Here is a 17688-nt window from a genome sequence, read left to right as displayed (position 1 = left end):
GCTGTTGCCTTTGAGAGCAGTGCCCAGGCTGATGTAATGCTGTTTTATGAGACCATGCATATATAGATGCGCATATGTATTTAGAAGGAAAAACATTAGTTGTGACTTCATTTGACTTCAAACATACTTGTTTTTTAAATATATATATATATAGCAAGTTTCATGCTTAATATAGAATTTGTTTATATTATGTTTACTAGATGAAATTTCTTTTCATGTTCTTTATATTGTGTATTTACATTTTGAATGAATCTAAGCAAGGCAGATAGAGTTGGAATTTGAGACTGTGAAATGAAAATTTGTTGAAACCACAATACTGTGTTGCTCTTATTTCAGCAGTCACCCTTTTAATTACATCTCTTTGCTTTCTTTCAAATAGCTTTTTCCATAGCACAGCTTTTTAAACTGTCCCTGTTTTATAACATTTAATTCAACTGTTACGTCGTGCTGATGTACTAGATCTTTTAAGAGATCGGTTACAAGTCATAAGAAGGTAACAGTGGCAACACCAGATTGGTCTAGTCCCATATGCTGCTTCCCAACTGTGGTTACAGAAGATGCTCAGGAAAGAAAATGCTGTTTTCCCAACTTGTACATTCCTGGGTTCTATTTACTTTCATCATAATGACCTTCTGAGATGGTGGATGCTTTCCACATATTTATTGTCACTGTGTTTCTCTTGCATGAGCTTTTCCGGCCTCCCCTTGGACCTATATAAGCTTTCAGCAGTCACAAAATGTGCTGTCCTGTTTGGCCATACTGATGCCCACTGGGTACCAGTGAAGAGCTCTTGCCTTAATTTTGAACTTGGCTCCCATGGTTTGCGGCAGAAGGAGACAGCTCTGCATGAGCTGTAAATCAGCAGAGAATGACTATCTGCAGAGCGATTGACTCTCTGTCAGCAGTTTACATCCTTTGCATCTTTGATTCAGGATGTTTAACAGTTCCAGGTAGCATGAGACAGTCTTTCTCAATCAAGTGGAAATGTGGCCCTTGATTCCAGCAAGCTGATTACCTTTCAAGACTGAAAAACACTTGGTCTACTACTGAGATGTGATTTTTGTTACATTAAGCAGCCATTCTGCCCTTATTGTTGTGTTAAATTAATGAAATATATCTCTTCTGGAAGTAAAAGATCTTCCTTAAGGAGATGACACATGAATTTCTAGCTAAAGGAAGTCCATTTGCTATATTTTATAACAGTTTTACCAGCAAATGGCTGTAGTTTTCTCATGCATGTAGTCCCAATGTTTATCTAAAAAACAAACAAAAATAATAAAAACAAAGTTTTGGCCAGAGCTTTCTATCTTCTTGTAATCTTTCCAGCCCTTGGCTTTGTGTTTTATTGAAAGTTGCGGAAAGGAATTATTTCTGAGCACCGGTATTTTTAAGTGGTATGAGTTAATTGGAATACAGATGTTGCAAGTTGAGGGAAGGGGTAGCAGACACTTTCATTATTCTGTTGATTGGAGAGCAGGTTAAGTAATTAGTGCCATGAGGGATTTATCTTGTGATTACAGAAAGGGAACAGTAGGGTTTGTACCTTTTTCTTTCTCTTTTGTTTTTTCCTTTTTTCCCCCTAAATGGAAGGGAATTCGCATAAAACATTTGGCTGCGTTTCCGGCATTCACCGTGTTCTCCTTGCTTCTGAAAAGATACTGTAATGCAAAAGACAAGGCTATTAAATAGACCGACACTTACATGCTGAATTTCAAATTTTATTTTATCTGAAATGTGTGCACTGAGAGTGAAGGCTTGGCGCTTTTCTCTTCTGCGTGTTATTTATAAATGTCTGTTTCTTCTTTTTGTTTCCCTGTAGCTCGGACCAATGTCGGGATTCTGTTACCTCATATGTCAAAGGAGACACAGGGAAGCCAGAAACAAATGGAAGCCTCTCAGAAACCACAACAGAAACAAAAACTAAATCCTACATCCAGGAATCTTTAAATGATGTGGGAAAACACAGTGACAAAGAAGCCCTGAAAACAAAGACCCAGATTTCAGCTGGTACTGATGAGCAAACGCTATCGTCAACAGCATATCAGAAATCTTTGGAAGAGACTAGCAAGCCAGCAACAGAAGGCAACAAAACATCTGTGCCTGTCAATGCAAAGAAGATGAGCTGGAGTACTTCAGAGGATGGCAAGCCAAGAACAGGCATCCAAGAGGAGGAGGGAGCAGGAATGTTGGAACAGAAGGTACAGTATGTCCTGTAATTATTAACTGTTTGAGGAGTCTCTATTGCTTGGTATAGTTTTTTTATAAGACGTGTAATATTGTGACAGGTGTTGTTGTTTATTTTTAATCCTTCTTTATGCGTGTTATGTTGTATTGTCAAATTAAGAAAAGTGGAAGTTAGTGGACATTTATCTTCTGTGGTGTGAATAGAATGAACTGTAGTCAGGGCAGACAGAGGAGCCAAGCAGAGTCTGCCTGGCCCTGAAATCTGGAAGAGGTGAGAGCAGCCTGTGATGCCATCTTGCATTGCTGAGGAGCAGGCCCCTTCCCTGCCTGAGGTATCTGTGCAAACAGTGCTGGCAGGTTTGCTCTCCTCAACCCACTTCCAGTAAGGTGATGCCACTGTTCTCTGATCTGTTTATGACATAGAGGTGAGCAAAAAAAAGGGTCTCTTTCATCTCTTGCTGGATTCTTGTCCCCAGCAACTTCTGATTTATTTTTTTACTTATTTTACTCTGTTAATTTGCAGGAAAGTAAATCTTGAGTAAAGTCTTATCTCCTTCTTATGCTTTGCTCCTTGGCTTCATTCATTCCCCCCCAAAAAAAAGTGGAATAACTGAATTTCTTCTACATTCCCATCTTCAGAGATGGTCTGGTCTTGGGCATAATACAAGAGGAGACTAACTTACAGAAATGATGCATTTTTTTAGAATGGCTTCTACATGATATGGCATTTTTTAATTGTAGCACAGTAAAAATGACAACTGTAATGGGCTGCAGTAAATTACTCAAGTTTAATAATTTTAAACTATTCTTTTTGACTGTACAGTAAAGAATTATTTTATTGACTGGTAACATAATCAGTCTCACCAATTATGCAGTATATAATTGTTATTATCTTATTTTTAGTTTGTGACATAGTTAAAGCAATGAAGATCTTTCTTAATGTTCACTTGTTTCTTGAGTACTTACAGAGCATAAGGAAGAGCCTGCTGCAGAGGCAGCTAAATGTGAACAGCAGAGTTCCTTTGTTGTCACTAGGCTTTGGGGCAATTGTGTTAATATAATTATGCTCAGTTTAAACACAGAGATAAGCATAGATGTACACTGTAACTTGTGCTGAGGGGTGTGCTACAGTGCTGCACTTCCCCCTCTGGATTCCCATCAGTGAGAAGATAAATTGTCATCCACGCCTGTCCTTTCTTCACTTTTGGATATTCCATCTGGATTGGTAAGAATAAGTGTGTGCATTTCATATACGCGCTTTTTGCACTACTTTAGCTTTCTTAGTGATAATCTTACCTTTCAAAAAAGTGTTTGTTTTTTTTTTATATAGATGTGATCTTTGAATAAACCAGTATGAGTCAGTAATGAGATTTCTAAACCTGGGTCTCTCACCTAATCTACTTGAAGTCAGTAGTTTAATTACTAACAGAACCCAGTTCATAGGGGGATAATTCTTCATGCGCTGTCATGAAAACAGAAAATTTCAACTGCAGTCTGTCTGGAAGGCAGAGGGATCAAAAGAATATTGCTTCCTAAAGAAAGCAGTTGTTACTATGACACTTTGGGAAACAGCTAAAAAGCAATAACAGTTCACCTTCTGGGAGGGGCCTGCATCCATGCTTTGGGGCATGGTTTGCAACAGAGATAAACTGTTAAGATTGGGTTGCCAAGTGGTGATGTTAATTAAGTGAATTGCTGACACTGTTTCATGTCCAGATAAATGCCCAACATTTTAAAAGGCAGTGCAGTGGCTGTGTAGACCACGTACTGCCCTACAAGCATTAGATTGAAATGATCTTTTTAATTTAGAGAAGTGTTGCACAGCTGTTGTGTTATCCCAAAGAAGGTGATGTCACATAGTTGAGGTGATTCAAAGTGTCAGAGTTTCATCACAGCTAAAACACTTGGAGCTGCACATTCGTAATATTCTTCCTCCAAAACCTTTGTGCTTTTTTGGGAAACTTCTTCTGCTTCTTGTTACTTGTTCAGGATTTGTTTGTTTGTTTGTTTTTTGTTTTCTTGGGTTTTTTTTTTTGTTTGTTTGTTTTTTGTTTTTGTTTTTTTTGTATTGGGCTAGTGGCAGAGGATAGCGGGAGATGTAGCAGGCAGATGAATGTTGTAATCTTGCTTTTTTTTGTCATCATTTTTTTTTTTTTTAATCTCACATGGTCTGTTTTCCTCCCCTACCCACATATACCTACTCTTACTTTACGCATCATTTCTGAGAAGTTCCTCTTGTTTAGGATGCCTTGGACCAGGTTAAAAAAGTAAAAATTGCAGGAGCAGAAATGCAAAGTGCTTCATGGGTATTGCAGGGGAAGGCACTGGGGCTGGTGAAGACACCAGAGTGGAGCAGACACTGACATGCAGCACCTGCCTGGTACCAAGCTGCAAGCAGCAGTGGGTTCCCCCTGCTCCAAGCTGAGGCCTGCCCCCTTCCTTTTCAAATGATGTGTGGTAGTTTTATTTCAGGCTTTGGTTAGTATTGCTTAAAAGGAGATAGGTGCTGAGCAGGAAAAACATTTACACAGAGATGGTCTTCTTCAAAATGCTTGCTTTTAACCTTTGGCAGCTGGGCCACTGAATCTTTCTGTGTGACTGTGATCTTTCTTTATAAGGGAATTCAATTCCATACCTTGTGAATCCATAGAATTGGGATTAGTATTAATTGTTAATTTTTGAGGAGGAAACAGCAAAGTTATTGGAAGGGTTTTTTATATACAAAATCCTTCACTTCCCAGTAAGGTACTGAAATATATTAGGTCAGATGCATTCCAAATACAATTTTCTATCATGTAATATATGCTAGGATATTCCATACCTGTTGTATGTATCTAGTACAGCATGTCAAAGAGCAGAAAAGCTCTCATTCTGTACTTCAGGAGCAAAAGTCATTTGGTATATAATAGACAGGAAAAATGTTGTCCATGATAACCTCTGTTTTCTTCTTGTAGTTCTCATAGCACATTCTGTCTTGCAAATGTGCTGTTCAAATGTACTAAAACTGCATTTATTAGGAGTGTAGTGACAGTGACAGTGAGATTGAAAGTGATTCGAGCTCAGGTGAGGAGCAGAGGATTACTACAAGAGTGTATCGACGGCGGTTGATTCTGAAGGTATTTTGTGATTTGTATTCTTGAGGCAGCGTTGGCATGGACGTGGGTTTGGACTGCTTGTAAGAATGTCATTTCTGGCACAAAGGAGTCCCTCTGCCAATCTGTATTTATAACTAAATGCCAGGTGGCCTTTTGTTTGCTTAACCCAGAAGTTTATGGTTGTCTTCTGCTGGAAAACTACTGTGCTGCATGGCCTGATGTGTCCTTCAGTGTTTTGCATGCCACCTTAAAGACTATAGCTGGATGCAGTGTGTTGGTCTAATGGAAAATGAATTACAGTCTGACATAGGAGACATGTTTATATTTTCCATATTTCTCTTAAAAAAGGTCTAAATGACAAAGAAAAAAAAAAGCAAGAATATATGTTAGGATGACGTGGGCCTGGTACTCTGCCTGAAAGGTGTGATCTAAACTGTTCTGGAGAACCTCCCCAGAGCAGTGGGTGATCCTAATTTAAGGCCTACTGAAGTTAATATAAATAAATAAAATAAATGTAAAAATAAGAAGTCCTTGCATTTGACTTCAGTAGGCTTTGTTTAGTATACTTATTTGCAGATGCCCTAGCACGACATACTTCACATCTTAATAACAATGGTAGAGTCATATAAATCATTTCATTTTCCCTCATTGTTTCTAGTATGGTCGTATAGTTTCGTATTACGTGTCGTGAGAGTGTAGCATAAGAAAATAGTTCATCAGAAGTAACATTAATTCCCAGTAACTTACGTGGTTTATTTGATTTCCACTAGAAAATCATGTATTTAAGCTGTAAAAAGGACAGCTAATGTAGTGCTGTTACAATGATAGTGTAGGATGTAACTGTTACTTCAGGAATTACTGGTGACACTGAGTGCACCTATCTATATTGCTATTTGTTTCTTTGGTGGAGAAGCTATTTGTACACGCACTGCACCTTTTGTGTAATGTGAATGGCAGATGTGCTACTGTGCACAGCTGCTGAGTCCTCCAAGACACTGATGCTTTTGGAAAATGCAGCATGATGTTTTCAACTGCCTTCATCAGGTATTTCTTCAATTTACTGGTTGTGTTCCCATTCTGAACCAGTCAAGAATGGCAAAAGTGAATTAAACACAAGTAAACATTTTGTCTGATACCTCATCTTTATAGGAAGAACCTGCTGCCTTAGATGAAAGCCCCGGGCAGGTTAGGATATAACCATTCATCAGTAATTGCCTCTCCAGATAACTCATGACAAGAAATAGGAATGATTTTGTTTTCAGATGGGACAGGTCGCCTGAGGGTGATAACAAACCTTCAACTGCTGTAAGTGCATTTCTGGTAAGGCATAAAGCATCAGTGGGCTGAATGTTTTAAAGGCTGTGCATAGCCAGCCTGTTTCTGGGATTTCCCACCCAATGTCTGAGCTATTTTAATGTCCACTGGCCGGGAATCTAGAAGCATAGGAAAGTGAGAAAGTGGAAAAGGAGTCTTCATTTTTTTCCCATGTATGTTGTTTAGTGAAGGGCATAGAAGAGTATTTTTTTTATCGTGGCAGTGTAATTTGGGGTTGTGCTTGCAGAGCAATGGTGCAGCAGTGCTACAGAATGGTGTAGTATGCCCCTGGCTCAGGGGAGCTGGCAGGACCCCCTGGGAACTTGCACGAGCAGAGGTGAGGCAGCCCAACTTGTGCTGAACCAGGGCATGGCTGCGCCTGTTTCTAGATTTTATAACACCTGTGATATTTCTGTCATTTTCTGATGATGTGTAGCTGCTTCTTTTTCCTCTCTGCATCTTGAGACAGGTTTCAAATGGAACAAGAAAAGCTTTCAAATCAGCAGCCGACAGGCCTTTTAGAGAAAATTTGGAAAAAGAACAACCATTTAAATAGGTATATTTTGGTCACATGTAGTTCCTGAATTGATGGTATGAAGTAGAAGAATTGAGCTTTGAGATCGGGAAGTATCTGGACTTGGATAAGTTTTTTCAGCCTCCTAGGAGCTGAGGATCAGGTAGTGTGAACTGAAATCACAGAGCATGCACCAGTTGAGTACCAGCTTCTCGTTCAGGCAACTCTCAGGACAGGGTAGGGAAGCACTGGCACAGTTGCCCTGAGAGGTGGTGTTTGCTGTGGTCCCTGGTGACACTCAAGGTTAGATTGGGCAGGGCTCTGAGCACCCTGATGCAGCTCTAGGTATCTCTGTTCATTGCATAGGAGCTGAACTAGATGACCTTTACAGATTCCTTCCAACTCAAATGATTCTATGATTCTGTGCTTTTTGGCAGCTGTGTCTGACCCAGGGGAGCACTTATCCTCCACTGTCTGATGTTAGGGATGTGGTGGAGCCAGCTCTGGCAGTCTGTGTTGAGCAGGTCATCCCTGTAATAAAAAATACTTTGAACATCTGCCGAGCCTGGGCACGGGCTTCATAACTCCATGGCAGTGCTGTGCCCATGCCACAGACTCACTGCCTTGTGCCAACTGCAGCAGAAAGGTACAGAGGATGGTGCACCTGGGCAGAGCTGTGCATGGGATCGTTGTTTTGCTGCAGTATGTGTTCATCACTACCTCTGTGCTGCGTTAAAAGCAACAGAGTTACTCCTCACATAGCCTGCAGGCATTAAGTTTTGTAACACCTCAACCTTGAGGATAAATTGAGTCCTGTGGGAAAAAAAAAAAAAATGCAATATGCCTCCATGGTTACTGCCAGGACTGAATTGCTTCACTGCCTTTGTTCTTCTTTCTCAACTTGTTTCTCATTTCAGTGCCATTCCGCATTATTGCTAACGTGATTATTTCTGTTTAACTGCTGCCTTAGACCTCTGTCCGAATATGTAGAAAGGCTTTCCTGTCCCCAGAGGTATTTTCCCAGCAGTCTGAGAGCTAGGTCCTGTCAAGTGCTCTCAAGCACATTCCCATGGGATTTAGCACTTCAGAGGACTGAGCCCATAAAACCAGACAAGCAGGGGCTGATGCCCATTTCCACTTGTAATAAGATTGAATTTTAACCTCAAGGTAATGTAGATGTTTTTGGTTTTGCTTCCTTTCGCTCTTCTGTTCACATGGTGGACTGATGGGACAGAGCATTACAAAAGAAATAGATTTTTATGATAGTGCAGGAATGCCAGCAATTAGCACACAAAGGAAAAATAAGAGTGCTTCCACAATGTGCTCTTTCAGAGCCTGAGCCAAAGCTCTTTTTATTCCATCATGACAGAAATCAGTGTCTGATTTTTCATGCTTTTTCAGAGATGGTTAAATCCTTCCTGGGTACGAATTTTTGGCAAGAGCTGTTCAGTTAGATCCTTGCCAAAAGGTTTGTGGTAGAATTTTGTAGTGGAAAATAAAACAAATTTTAAGCAGGGGTTGTTTAAATCTGATGTAATTGTGCGTCTTGTTATTTTTTGCCAGTTTCCAATAGAGATTTGCTTCTTGCCATGCGTTTAGCCTGTGAAGCTCCCCAGTAGTGACTGAGGAGACTTGGTTCAGCCTGCTCTGGAGGAATGTTACAGCCTGGGAGAGCTGCAGAAGGGCTCTGCTCTGCTGTGTGAGAATCCCACACCCGTTTGACCAGTAGAGACCAGCAGTGGGGAGCTGCTGGCTGCTCTGCTACAGGGTAACTGAATTAGAACACAGGCTACAGAGTTCTGCTGCTAAACCTGATCATACCTGTGTGTCTTGTAATAAGTAACACAACTCTGACCCAGCTCAGAATTGGGCTGCTATGCTCAGGGCCATTTGCAGCACTGTTTTCATTTAGCTCTCCTTGGCTTGCCTGTTGGTTCCCCCCCCCCCCAGTGCCTTAGCAATACATCTCTAGGCAAGCAAGTACAAACTCAGCACAGGCGCAAGCAGGCAGTTGTGGCATGTGATTAACAAGGTCTCCCTGAGTAGGCAGAACTCACTAATGAAAATGACCTTAATGAAAGATGTTTGTTTCTACTGCCACAGGAGCTTCAGACTCCAAGGAGAGAGAGGTACAGCTGCTGGTTACACATTATAAGAATGTAATGTCAAGACTGAAAGGATTAGGTCTTGATGGTGGCTTAGGCCAGAAAGGGAAGAGATCTCAGTGCTCTGTACCATTCTCGTTACAGCATTGCCCCTGGTCATTGGCAAAATTAAATATTTAGGGTCTTTCTATCTCACTTATTCCCATCTGCTTTTAAATTCCTTTTTATCCTTCTGGGTAACAGACATCCAGCCACACCTTTTTTTCTTCACTGCTACAACAGCACTAGCTATATAGGAGGAATAAAAGGGCTATTATCCCTCAGTAGCAAAACAAACATGAAAGAAAACCAGTGCTCAGAAAAAGCTGCAGTGAACTTTGGCACAGTACTGCAGCACCAACTTCTGCATTTATCTGGCAGTCCCAGGGAACACCCATAATCTGCAAATAACTGTTAAGAAAATCAGTGAAGTTGGCAGATGCTGCAGGAGCTGTTCCCTAGTTCTCCTGCCCTGGTGAGCAGCAAAGAGGATACCAACTAGCTCTGGCAGGACTGCAGTCCAGCAAGCAGAGTGACATTAAAGCACTCTGCTCTGCAAAGCTTCCTGACATGGTCTGGTGCAGCGTGCTGCCTTTGTACACCTTAGTCCCTGGAATACAACCCAGCATCCAGAAATGGCTGTACTAGGTTTTCACCCTGCCTTTCTAAAGCTCTTGGTATCGTGACAGTGACTTAGACTGGTCAAGGGTAAAATGAAGCCCACATTAGTATGATGCAGCAGAAATAATTTTATTCTTCAGCTGTGACGCAGATGCACCAGCTTTGTGTTTAAAAACAGCTTTTGTTGACAAGGTCATCTAATGTGCCATTCTCACCCAAAGCTGTGCTGAGAGCTGACAAGTAGAACTGCTGGTGGGTAAGGGATTTTTTTTTTCCTCACAAACATCCATCTTTATAACTGCATAGGATTAGAAACATCATTAGATCAGATCTACCTCCTGCCAATTGTAAGCCCTCCTGCAATTTGTTTAACTGCCCACATGAAAGAAAGTTGTGAAAGATGGATTTTGTGCATACTGACTGCTGTATATTTATGGCATTTCTCCTTAGACTGGGCATAAAGGAGCAAGTAGCTAATTTAAGACTGAGATTCACCATGCCTTTAAAACTGTATTTGTCTTTCAGTCTTCTGGTGTTTCAATACATTTTCCATTTTCAGATTGAATGCACATTTACTGACTTGTGTTGAGGATCAACCCTGCTCATCACAGCAATAAGGGCCAGTACATGCAAACAGCCTTGGAGTGCTGGGCAGCCTGGTGATCTTGCTGTGTTGTTCTGTTTCTGGTGTTCATCACAGTGGATTTGGAGGTCCTCCTGACAAGAGGGAAGTCCTTGGTACCTCTGTGCACCACAGGCAGTGAGAGATGTCTGGGCCAGTGTTCTCTCTTGTCCCATCCTGCTGCTCAGGAGCTGCTGGGGGCTCTGAGCCCAGGGGTGGGAGGCCAGGGAAGAAACCATGCAGCCAGCTTCCTATCTGCAGCGTTTCTCATTAAATGATTAGGTCTCCACAATCAGTATTTTCCCTTATTTCATTGCAGCTAGGAAGCCCCACCGGTTTCACTTCTCCAAGCCTGTGCACAGCCATCGGTGCCCCTGCCTGCATTAGCTGTCCCTGTGCCATTTTCATTTCTGTTTTCTTGCTTGTGAGAAAGGATGGAGCTGGCTCCCTCTGAGACCCACTCACTGAGTCATTTACTGTGTACAGCATAGCATTGGTGCTTAGGCAGGTATTGAGTTTCTCCTTCCAGGATGTCCTTTGTAAAGCGCTTTTGAGATGTGAATTATCCATACAGGAGCTTCAGCAGCTGCTTGCTGTGCTCTTGGCCTTAAAAGCTGACACCATGCCCCTGCAGCCAAGCATCCCATGGGGACAGGCTGCCCATCCCTCAGTGGTGCTTCCTTAGGCACTGGAGGTCAGTGAGTTGTACCATTTTTCTAAACCCCATGGAAGCACAGGAAAAGGAAATATGTCTAAAACTGTTTAATTACATATTATCAAATGATAATTTAGACACAGCTTGCTGTATGAAATATGCTTTTGAGTAATGACGCACACAGACTGGAGACATGCTTGGTGGCAGAGCTTCACTGAGCTCCTCAGTACCTCTGTGTGGCTTTAGCCTGGTGTCACATATTTAAATCAAGGGAACTGTAAGACCATAGCCTGTAGAAGACTGCTAATGGCTGTGAATACAAGTGAAGGTTTATTTGTTCTATAACATAATAACATAAAAAACCTAATGCTTTAAGGTACATATTGAAAAAAGTTGCACTTATAGAGAAAACAGTTTCAAAAATTAAGCGTGGCTTCGCTGTATTTACTCACTGTAAAGCAGTGCCAGGAGCTTATGAAGATAAGCAACAACAGTAAATATGGATTATAATTGCTAGGTGCTTCTTAATCCTTGAAAGCACTATGAAGATTTGACATTTATTTGAATTAATCTCATTTCAAACATTATTTGGCTGTTAATATTGATATAAAAGGCTTTGTATGGTACTTTTTCCACTTCCTTCTTCTAGCTACTGTTTTTCCCATGGTGGGTAAAGTTAAAGACTTTTATTTTTTAATTAATGATTTCTGGGGAAAGGGTGGGAGAGTTCCCTGACCATCTCAGATCTGAGTGCTTTGCTCTAAGCAGATAGAAAAAGCAAGTCATCTGCAGTCTTGACTTTTGAACATGGTTTAGTCCCTGAGATGAGAGAGCCCAGACTCATCCACAATCTCATGAACACAGCCAAAAATTCTTCCTTCCTTTGGGCTGCACTTATGGGTGTGAGAATACTGATTTTAGCACAGCCTACACCTCTTGGGAGGGGTAGTTGGTGTATGTGGTAGTTTCTCAAAGGCAGGCCAGCAAGTAAGGATTGCTAGTGTTATAAAGATAGATGAACAAAATCGTGGTGTCATATTGCTGCGTGCCCCAGTTTCCCCAGCGCCAAAATGGGGAATCGTGTTAATTTCAGCCATGTACTTCTCACTGTGATCCAAGCATGGAAAACAGTATGTGTGAACTGGATGTTACACAGCTAGCTATTTTCTTTCTCAGTTTTCTAGTTTCAGAAAAAGAACTTTACATTATATTATATACAAACTAAGCACAGATGATGGATATTTCTGGAGCTTACAAAGCTGTGCTTACTTCAGCACCCATGTTTGAAAACATGCTTTTTGAGGTAAAATTGTCAACGTTGTTCTGGAACATAAGTTGATAGCCGCCAGCTAACCCTAGACTCTGAAGTCACTTCATTTATTTACAATTTTAGCAACAATTCTTGTTGTAATTAATGCTGGTCCCGTGAGTTGTGGTTGCTACAAGAACTGGTGGATGGAGTGCTGTTGATTTCATGTTGTGCACCAGGCTGCTGACAGTCCTCAGCAGGTGGGCAGTGATACTTTGCCCAAAAAAGTTTCATGTAAGTTACCTTTCACTGCTTACCATGGTGTAAATACTGAGCACTCTCATCTTCTGTGTATGTGTTTAAGACCTGGCATTCAGCAAGCTATAGGACAGTTTTCTTCCCTCCTTACTTGGTGTTAGAACTAGTTTCTGTGTGTAATGACCACTGAGAAGCTGTGAAAATCCTGCTCGTAGATGGCTGTTCAGCAACTTTATTGTCATGACTTTGTGCCGTCTCACAGGACTCAAGCTAATAGAAAGACTATTTGTTACCCAGAGAGCTTCATGTAATGATTTAGCCAATCAGAGAAATGTGCCAGATGTTCTCTACATGTTTTAATGATAAGTTCTGTGGAATAAATGCACAGGTATTGGCATGTTAAGTTACAGCAGCTTTCACGTTGTCTGTGTGACGTAAAGCAATCTGTTACATAAAGATGAAGCTAACATGTGCCTGTTGCTTGGATTGGTGTGGAAATGTGTGGATTTGGCAGAATATAGGTTATATTGCTAATCTTATATAACACGTTCTTTAGGGTGAGGAAGCAAAAAACATTCCTGGTGAATCTGTAACAGAAGAGCAGTTTACCGATGAAGAAGGCAACGTCATCACAAGAAAAGTAATCATGAATTACATCACTGCTCTGAGTCTTTGTATTCAAGTAACTTCTTTTAATATACTTTCCCCTTTTAGAATCTAGGAAAAAAAAATCGATACTTTTCATGTATTGCTTCCCACAGATCACCCGGAAGGTAGTAAGACGTGTTGTTATCCCACATGAGAGGAAAACTGGTGAAATGGTAATGGAATGGGGGCTGCCAGGAAATAACAGTAAATGCAGAGGGTTGTGTTGACTGCTAGAAAGTGCCACTAAAGGGCTGGAAGTTTGCTTTTAACAAAGAAGCCTTGGCAAAGTGCAGCGCTTGCAGTTATTGACAAGTTGTGCGTTGGGGGCTAGGGGTGGGGATTTCTCTTGATTTTGTTTCCTGATAGGGGATATTTGAAGGAGGCCTCACAGAGTTCTGCTGTGTACAAAATGCCTTCCATGCAAAAGCATTGTGGTCGGTTTATGTGAAACAGGCAGCATGTTGAAAACAGCTTTAGGGCCTTTTGTGTTTCATCAAGACAAGCAGTGTCTGTGAGTAAAGGTAAGCCCTTACAGAGTTGTACCTTACACATATAAGTATGCAGTGTTGCTTTTCCACCAGCCCAAAGGAGTAAGCTTGTCCATACCAGCCCCTCGCCTGTGCAGTAACCCCTTGCTAGACAGTGAGGTCATGTGAACATACCTATGTAATAGTAGCCTGTATAAGCAAATATCAGGACAGGGCTCTGTCCCTGGCATTTGAAATTGGAAACCCTTCTGTGAAGGAGGGCTTTGCTTTAAATTGTCAGTGGGTCAATGGGATTTCTGTCTGAGTGAAGACAGAATTGAAGACTCGGAAACATAACAAACATCAAAAATACTCTTCTTATAATGAAGACTAAAAACGTGACAGGGAGCACAGAAATAAGAGACATTGAAAAGAACTTATCTCCATCCTCTCTTTCTCTGTCCCTTATCAGGGAAAATATTGGTTCTGCCCAGCAAAGGAGAACTATGCTGCACCAGATTAGATTACTCAGAAACTACAAATAGTTACAAATACATCAATGCAGATCAGCCGAGGGGTAAATTCTGCCGATAGCCACACATAAACAGATGCATTCTCTGATGTGAATGAGGCCTGTGATTACTGGAGTATTTATTTTTAGATGATTATTGAGCTATTTTTAATGAGTGCAGATGAACTTCATTTTGGTGTTTGCTGTTTTAAAGACACCAAAACCTGCCCTGCTTGTTCCTATCACTGGTTTTACTTCTGCTCTGCTTTGGTGATGGTTTTTGCTGCTTTCTTCCTCTTTCTTTTATTCCATTACTAACCTGCTCACATTGAAGCACAGACATTGTGAAACATCGCAACAGCAGCCATGCCCTGTGCCCTCAGAAATGCTCACTGACCCTGGCCCAGGGCACTGACTGGAAGGTGATTTTCTCTGGTGGTGGTGGCAGCAAATCTAGCTGCAGCTGATGGCAGGGGCTCAGCCCAGGTGCTCTAAGCCTACCTGCTCATTCCCAAATTGTAGACTTGTGTTTTCTATCTGAAGTTGATATTTCAGGCCTGTGCTTTTGCAGCTCAGCAGAGTGGATAAACAGATTGTGTGTATCTTTGAAATGAAGCATTAATGTGATTTAACTGCTTTTTACTTATCCTGATACAGCAAAATGTGGAGGCTGGTTTGGAAGTAGGTTTGTAATTATGAGCGCTCTCCACAGGCTATGTTAATGTTTATGCTTTTCCTTTAAAGCAGGGTGAAGCTTACAAGGTTAAGACAAAGAAAGAAGTCAGACATGTGGAGAAGAAGAGTTACTCATGAAAGCTGAAAGCCAACTGCTGAATGGTCAGTTTTGTCAGTTTTCTTTCCTTGTAAAGCCTTTTGCACTGTGCTGCTAGCAACTAGCACCTGGGCAGAGTAAAGGCTTGCTTTTTTTGCTTCCTGGCATTGCTTTCAAGCTGCAAAACTCAGGAGATGACCCTCTGTCCATCCTGTGAGGAGAATGTGACCTTGAGTTCATGTACAGAAACTAAGCTTTATCTGTTGGAACATAAGCAAAGCGAAAACTGCACCATGTGTAAGAATCTGTAGTTTCACTAAGAGTAGTTTATAATCCACAGTATTTTTACTCCTAACGGTGGACTTAGACACCAACAGTTAAAGTTCTGTATACAAGTAAATGTAGTGGGAGGGAAAGACTTCTTCCACAGCTGAACATGTGACCTACAGGCAGTTATGCAAGTCGTTGACCTTGTGAAAGCCAGTGAAGTGTCTAAATATTTGCCTACAAAGAATCCCTACCAAATGTGTCTTGTAGATTTTATTGATCCAACCTAAATGCTTGTAACAAAAAAGCAGCTGACAGTAGAAGAGCTTCCCAAAGTGAAAACGAATATCACGGGCTGACACTATTGCACTTGCAACAGAGTGCAGGAGCCCATGAAGCCAGAAGCTGCTTTGTCTATAGCTGTAATCACATAGCATGTGTATTTACTGTGTTTGTCTTTTTTCCACTCAGAATTTTTCTTAGCTTTGGTGGCTTTTAGGAATTGGGCAGAGGAGTTTAAGAAGTGGAAGTTTGTGTTATCATTTTCATAAAGGATTGACTGCAGGGTTAAAGAACAGAATAAACAGGACCTGTTGAGCATACCAAATGGTGTGGAGGTAAAGAACAGAAGCAGAGTCTCCTGAGCCATCAGTCCCTCTCATCCATTCTAATATGCCCCCCTAAAGCCACATGACCGTACTGGATTTCTGAGTGTGTGCTGAGTGCCATTTGTGACTGCAGCGACTCGGTGTGTGGGATCTTGGTGAGGGCTTTATCCCATAGAGCCCTACCGTGCAGAGGTGCTTTAGGTAATCATTAGCCCATCCAAGTGACTGTTGTAGAAATTCCATTTGAATACAGAAGTGTATGTATTTTCACAGACCAGAGATTCTGATACCCCAATGGTTTCTTAGTCACAAAAGACATAAAAACCTTCTCTGGGGATCAGAGGCACTGCTTGGTCACGCTTCCCAACACTTGGAGAGGTGGATGTGCAAGGAGTGCAGGTTTTAGACCAATATGGGGGGTTGCAAATAATAAAAGAGAGCGTGTTGTGAAGGAAGCCGCTCTGTCACTCTGGAGACAGCGTTATTTCTTTGGTCAGAGAGCGCACAGATTTCTTGTAATCTTTCTGTAAGAGCTCTTACTTTGTCTGGGGCGATGAAATGCAGTGTCTTGCCAACATATTTGTAAATCAGCTCACAAGCAACGTGGATGTCTGTGGATGATGCATTTTCCCTTCATGCTAGGAGCTCAACTAATTTCATTACGTATCTCGAAACTGTACGATTTATCCCATTACGGGATCCCATAATGGAAATTAGAACTATTATGTTTAGTCAGGGAAAGGCATGAAATTGATTCTAATGAGATACTCTGAAATGACTCTGTGCTCTCTTTCCTTTCCATAGGACCGTGTGCTTTTACTGCCAGTATTCCAGAGAGACAGTCACGGAAGAAAAATCAACAGGAATTAAACATTCACCTATAAAAGTGTGCGTGTGTTTGCTGCTTCCACACATTAACCGCATGGTTTTTATGCAAAAGCAAAAACAAAACAACCAAACAAAAAATTAATTTAGCATGAGCCAATTTACAGAGCATGGAAATTCACTTTCATTCACAAGATTGGAGAGTGCGCAGTTAACAATGCAGTGTATATACGAGATGTCATGCTGTTAACAGCTTATTTCAAGCAGTTTGATGTCATCACAAAAGAAATAAATTCCTGTGGCTAGAGGGGATGTACGAAGACGAAATGGTTAAACCATGGAAAGACACTAAAATTACTAAAATCCACAACAGCTCGCCTTATTTTTCTTGGACCCAAACTGTCAGGGTATAAAACACTAGTTGTTTCTTTTTTAAACATCGATAGTTTTGCTGTAAATAAATAACACTGTATAAATTCTAACAAAATAGAATAAATGTTGATAAGGCACTGCCTTTTCGATCACAAACAGAATACTGCAAATGCATTGAGCAGGCTAGGTGTCTCAAACAGCTACACCTACAGGGATATTCTGGGTGTATCTTCACAGATTCTTGTATATTAGCAATTATAATGTTTGTATATGCAAAAACGCTAGCTTGATTTTAAAAAAATCTTTAAAATCTGCTGCAAATTTAAATGATTCCCAAAATGAGGAATTCTGTAGTTCTGTGAAAATTTTTCTTCAGAGTACTAATATTTTGATGCATGTGTTTCACCTTATTTTGATTAAATCTTTTCCAGTTTTGCAAACACTATACTGCGACATGAAAAATAAGATTTTATCTGTAAACACAAAGCCCTTCATCTAATATTTGTTGCTGTTGCCAATTTTTCAATGAAATGACCTAAAAACCATAACATATACAGTAGTT

The 17688-nt window shown here is 40.9% G+C and overlaps 1 protein-coding gene across 1 annotated transcript in view; it reads left to right on the top strand.

Moving 5' to 3' along the window:
• The window catches only part of ANK3 (ankyrin 3), a 193505-nt gene extending 176209 nt beyond the window's left edge, over positions 1-17296 (top strand). Inside the window, exons 43-48 of the mRNA XM_065746770.1 lie at positions 1820-2198; positions 5202-5300; positions 13213-13296; positions 13418-13477; positions 15027-15119; positions 16734-17296. Coding sequence (XP_065602842.1) covers positions 1820-2198; positions 5202-5300; positions 13213-13296; positions 13418-13477; positions 15027-15095 — 691 coding nt within the window. The 3' untranslated portion in view covers positions 15096-15119; positions 16734-17296. The remainder of the gene's footprint in view (positions 1-1819; positions 2199-5201; positions 5301-13212; positions 13297-13417; positions 13478-15026; positions 15120-16733) is intronic.
• Positions 17297-17688: the final 392 nt, after the last annotated feature.

Source organism: Cyrtonyx montezumae, unplaced genomic scaffold, assembly GCF_038088225.1.
Source record: "Cyrtonyx montezumae isolate F1298 unplaced genomic scaffold, pur_monq_1.0 scaffold_4, whole genome shotgun sequence".
Lineage (NCBI taxonomy): Eukaryota > Metazoa > Chordata > Aves > Galliformes > Odontophoridae > Cyrtonyx > Cyrtonyx montezumae.
Note: the sequence above shows the minus strand (reverse complement) of the source record. Positions and strands in the feature narration are given on the sequence as shown.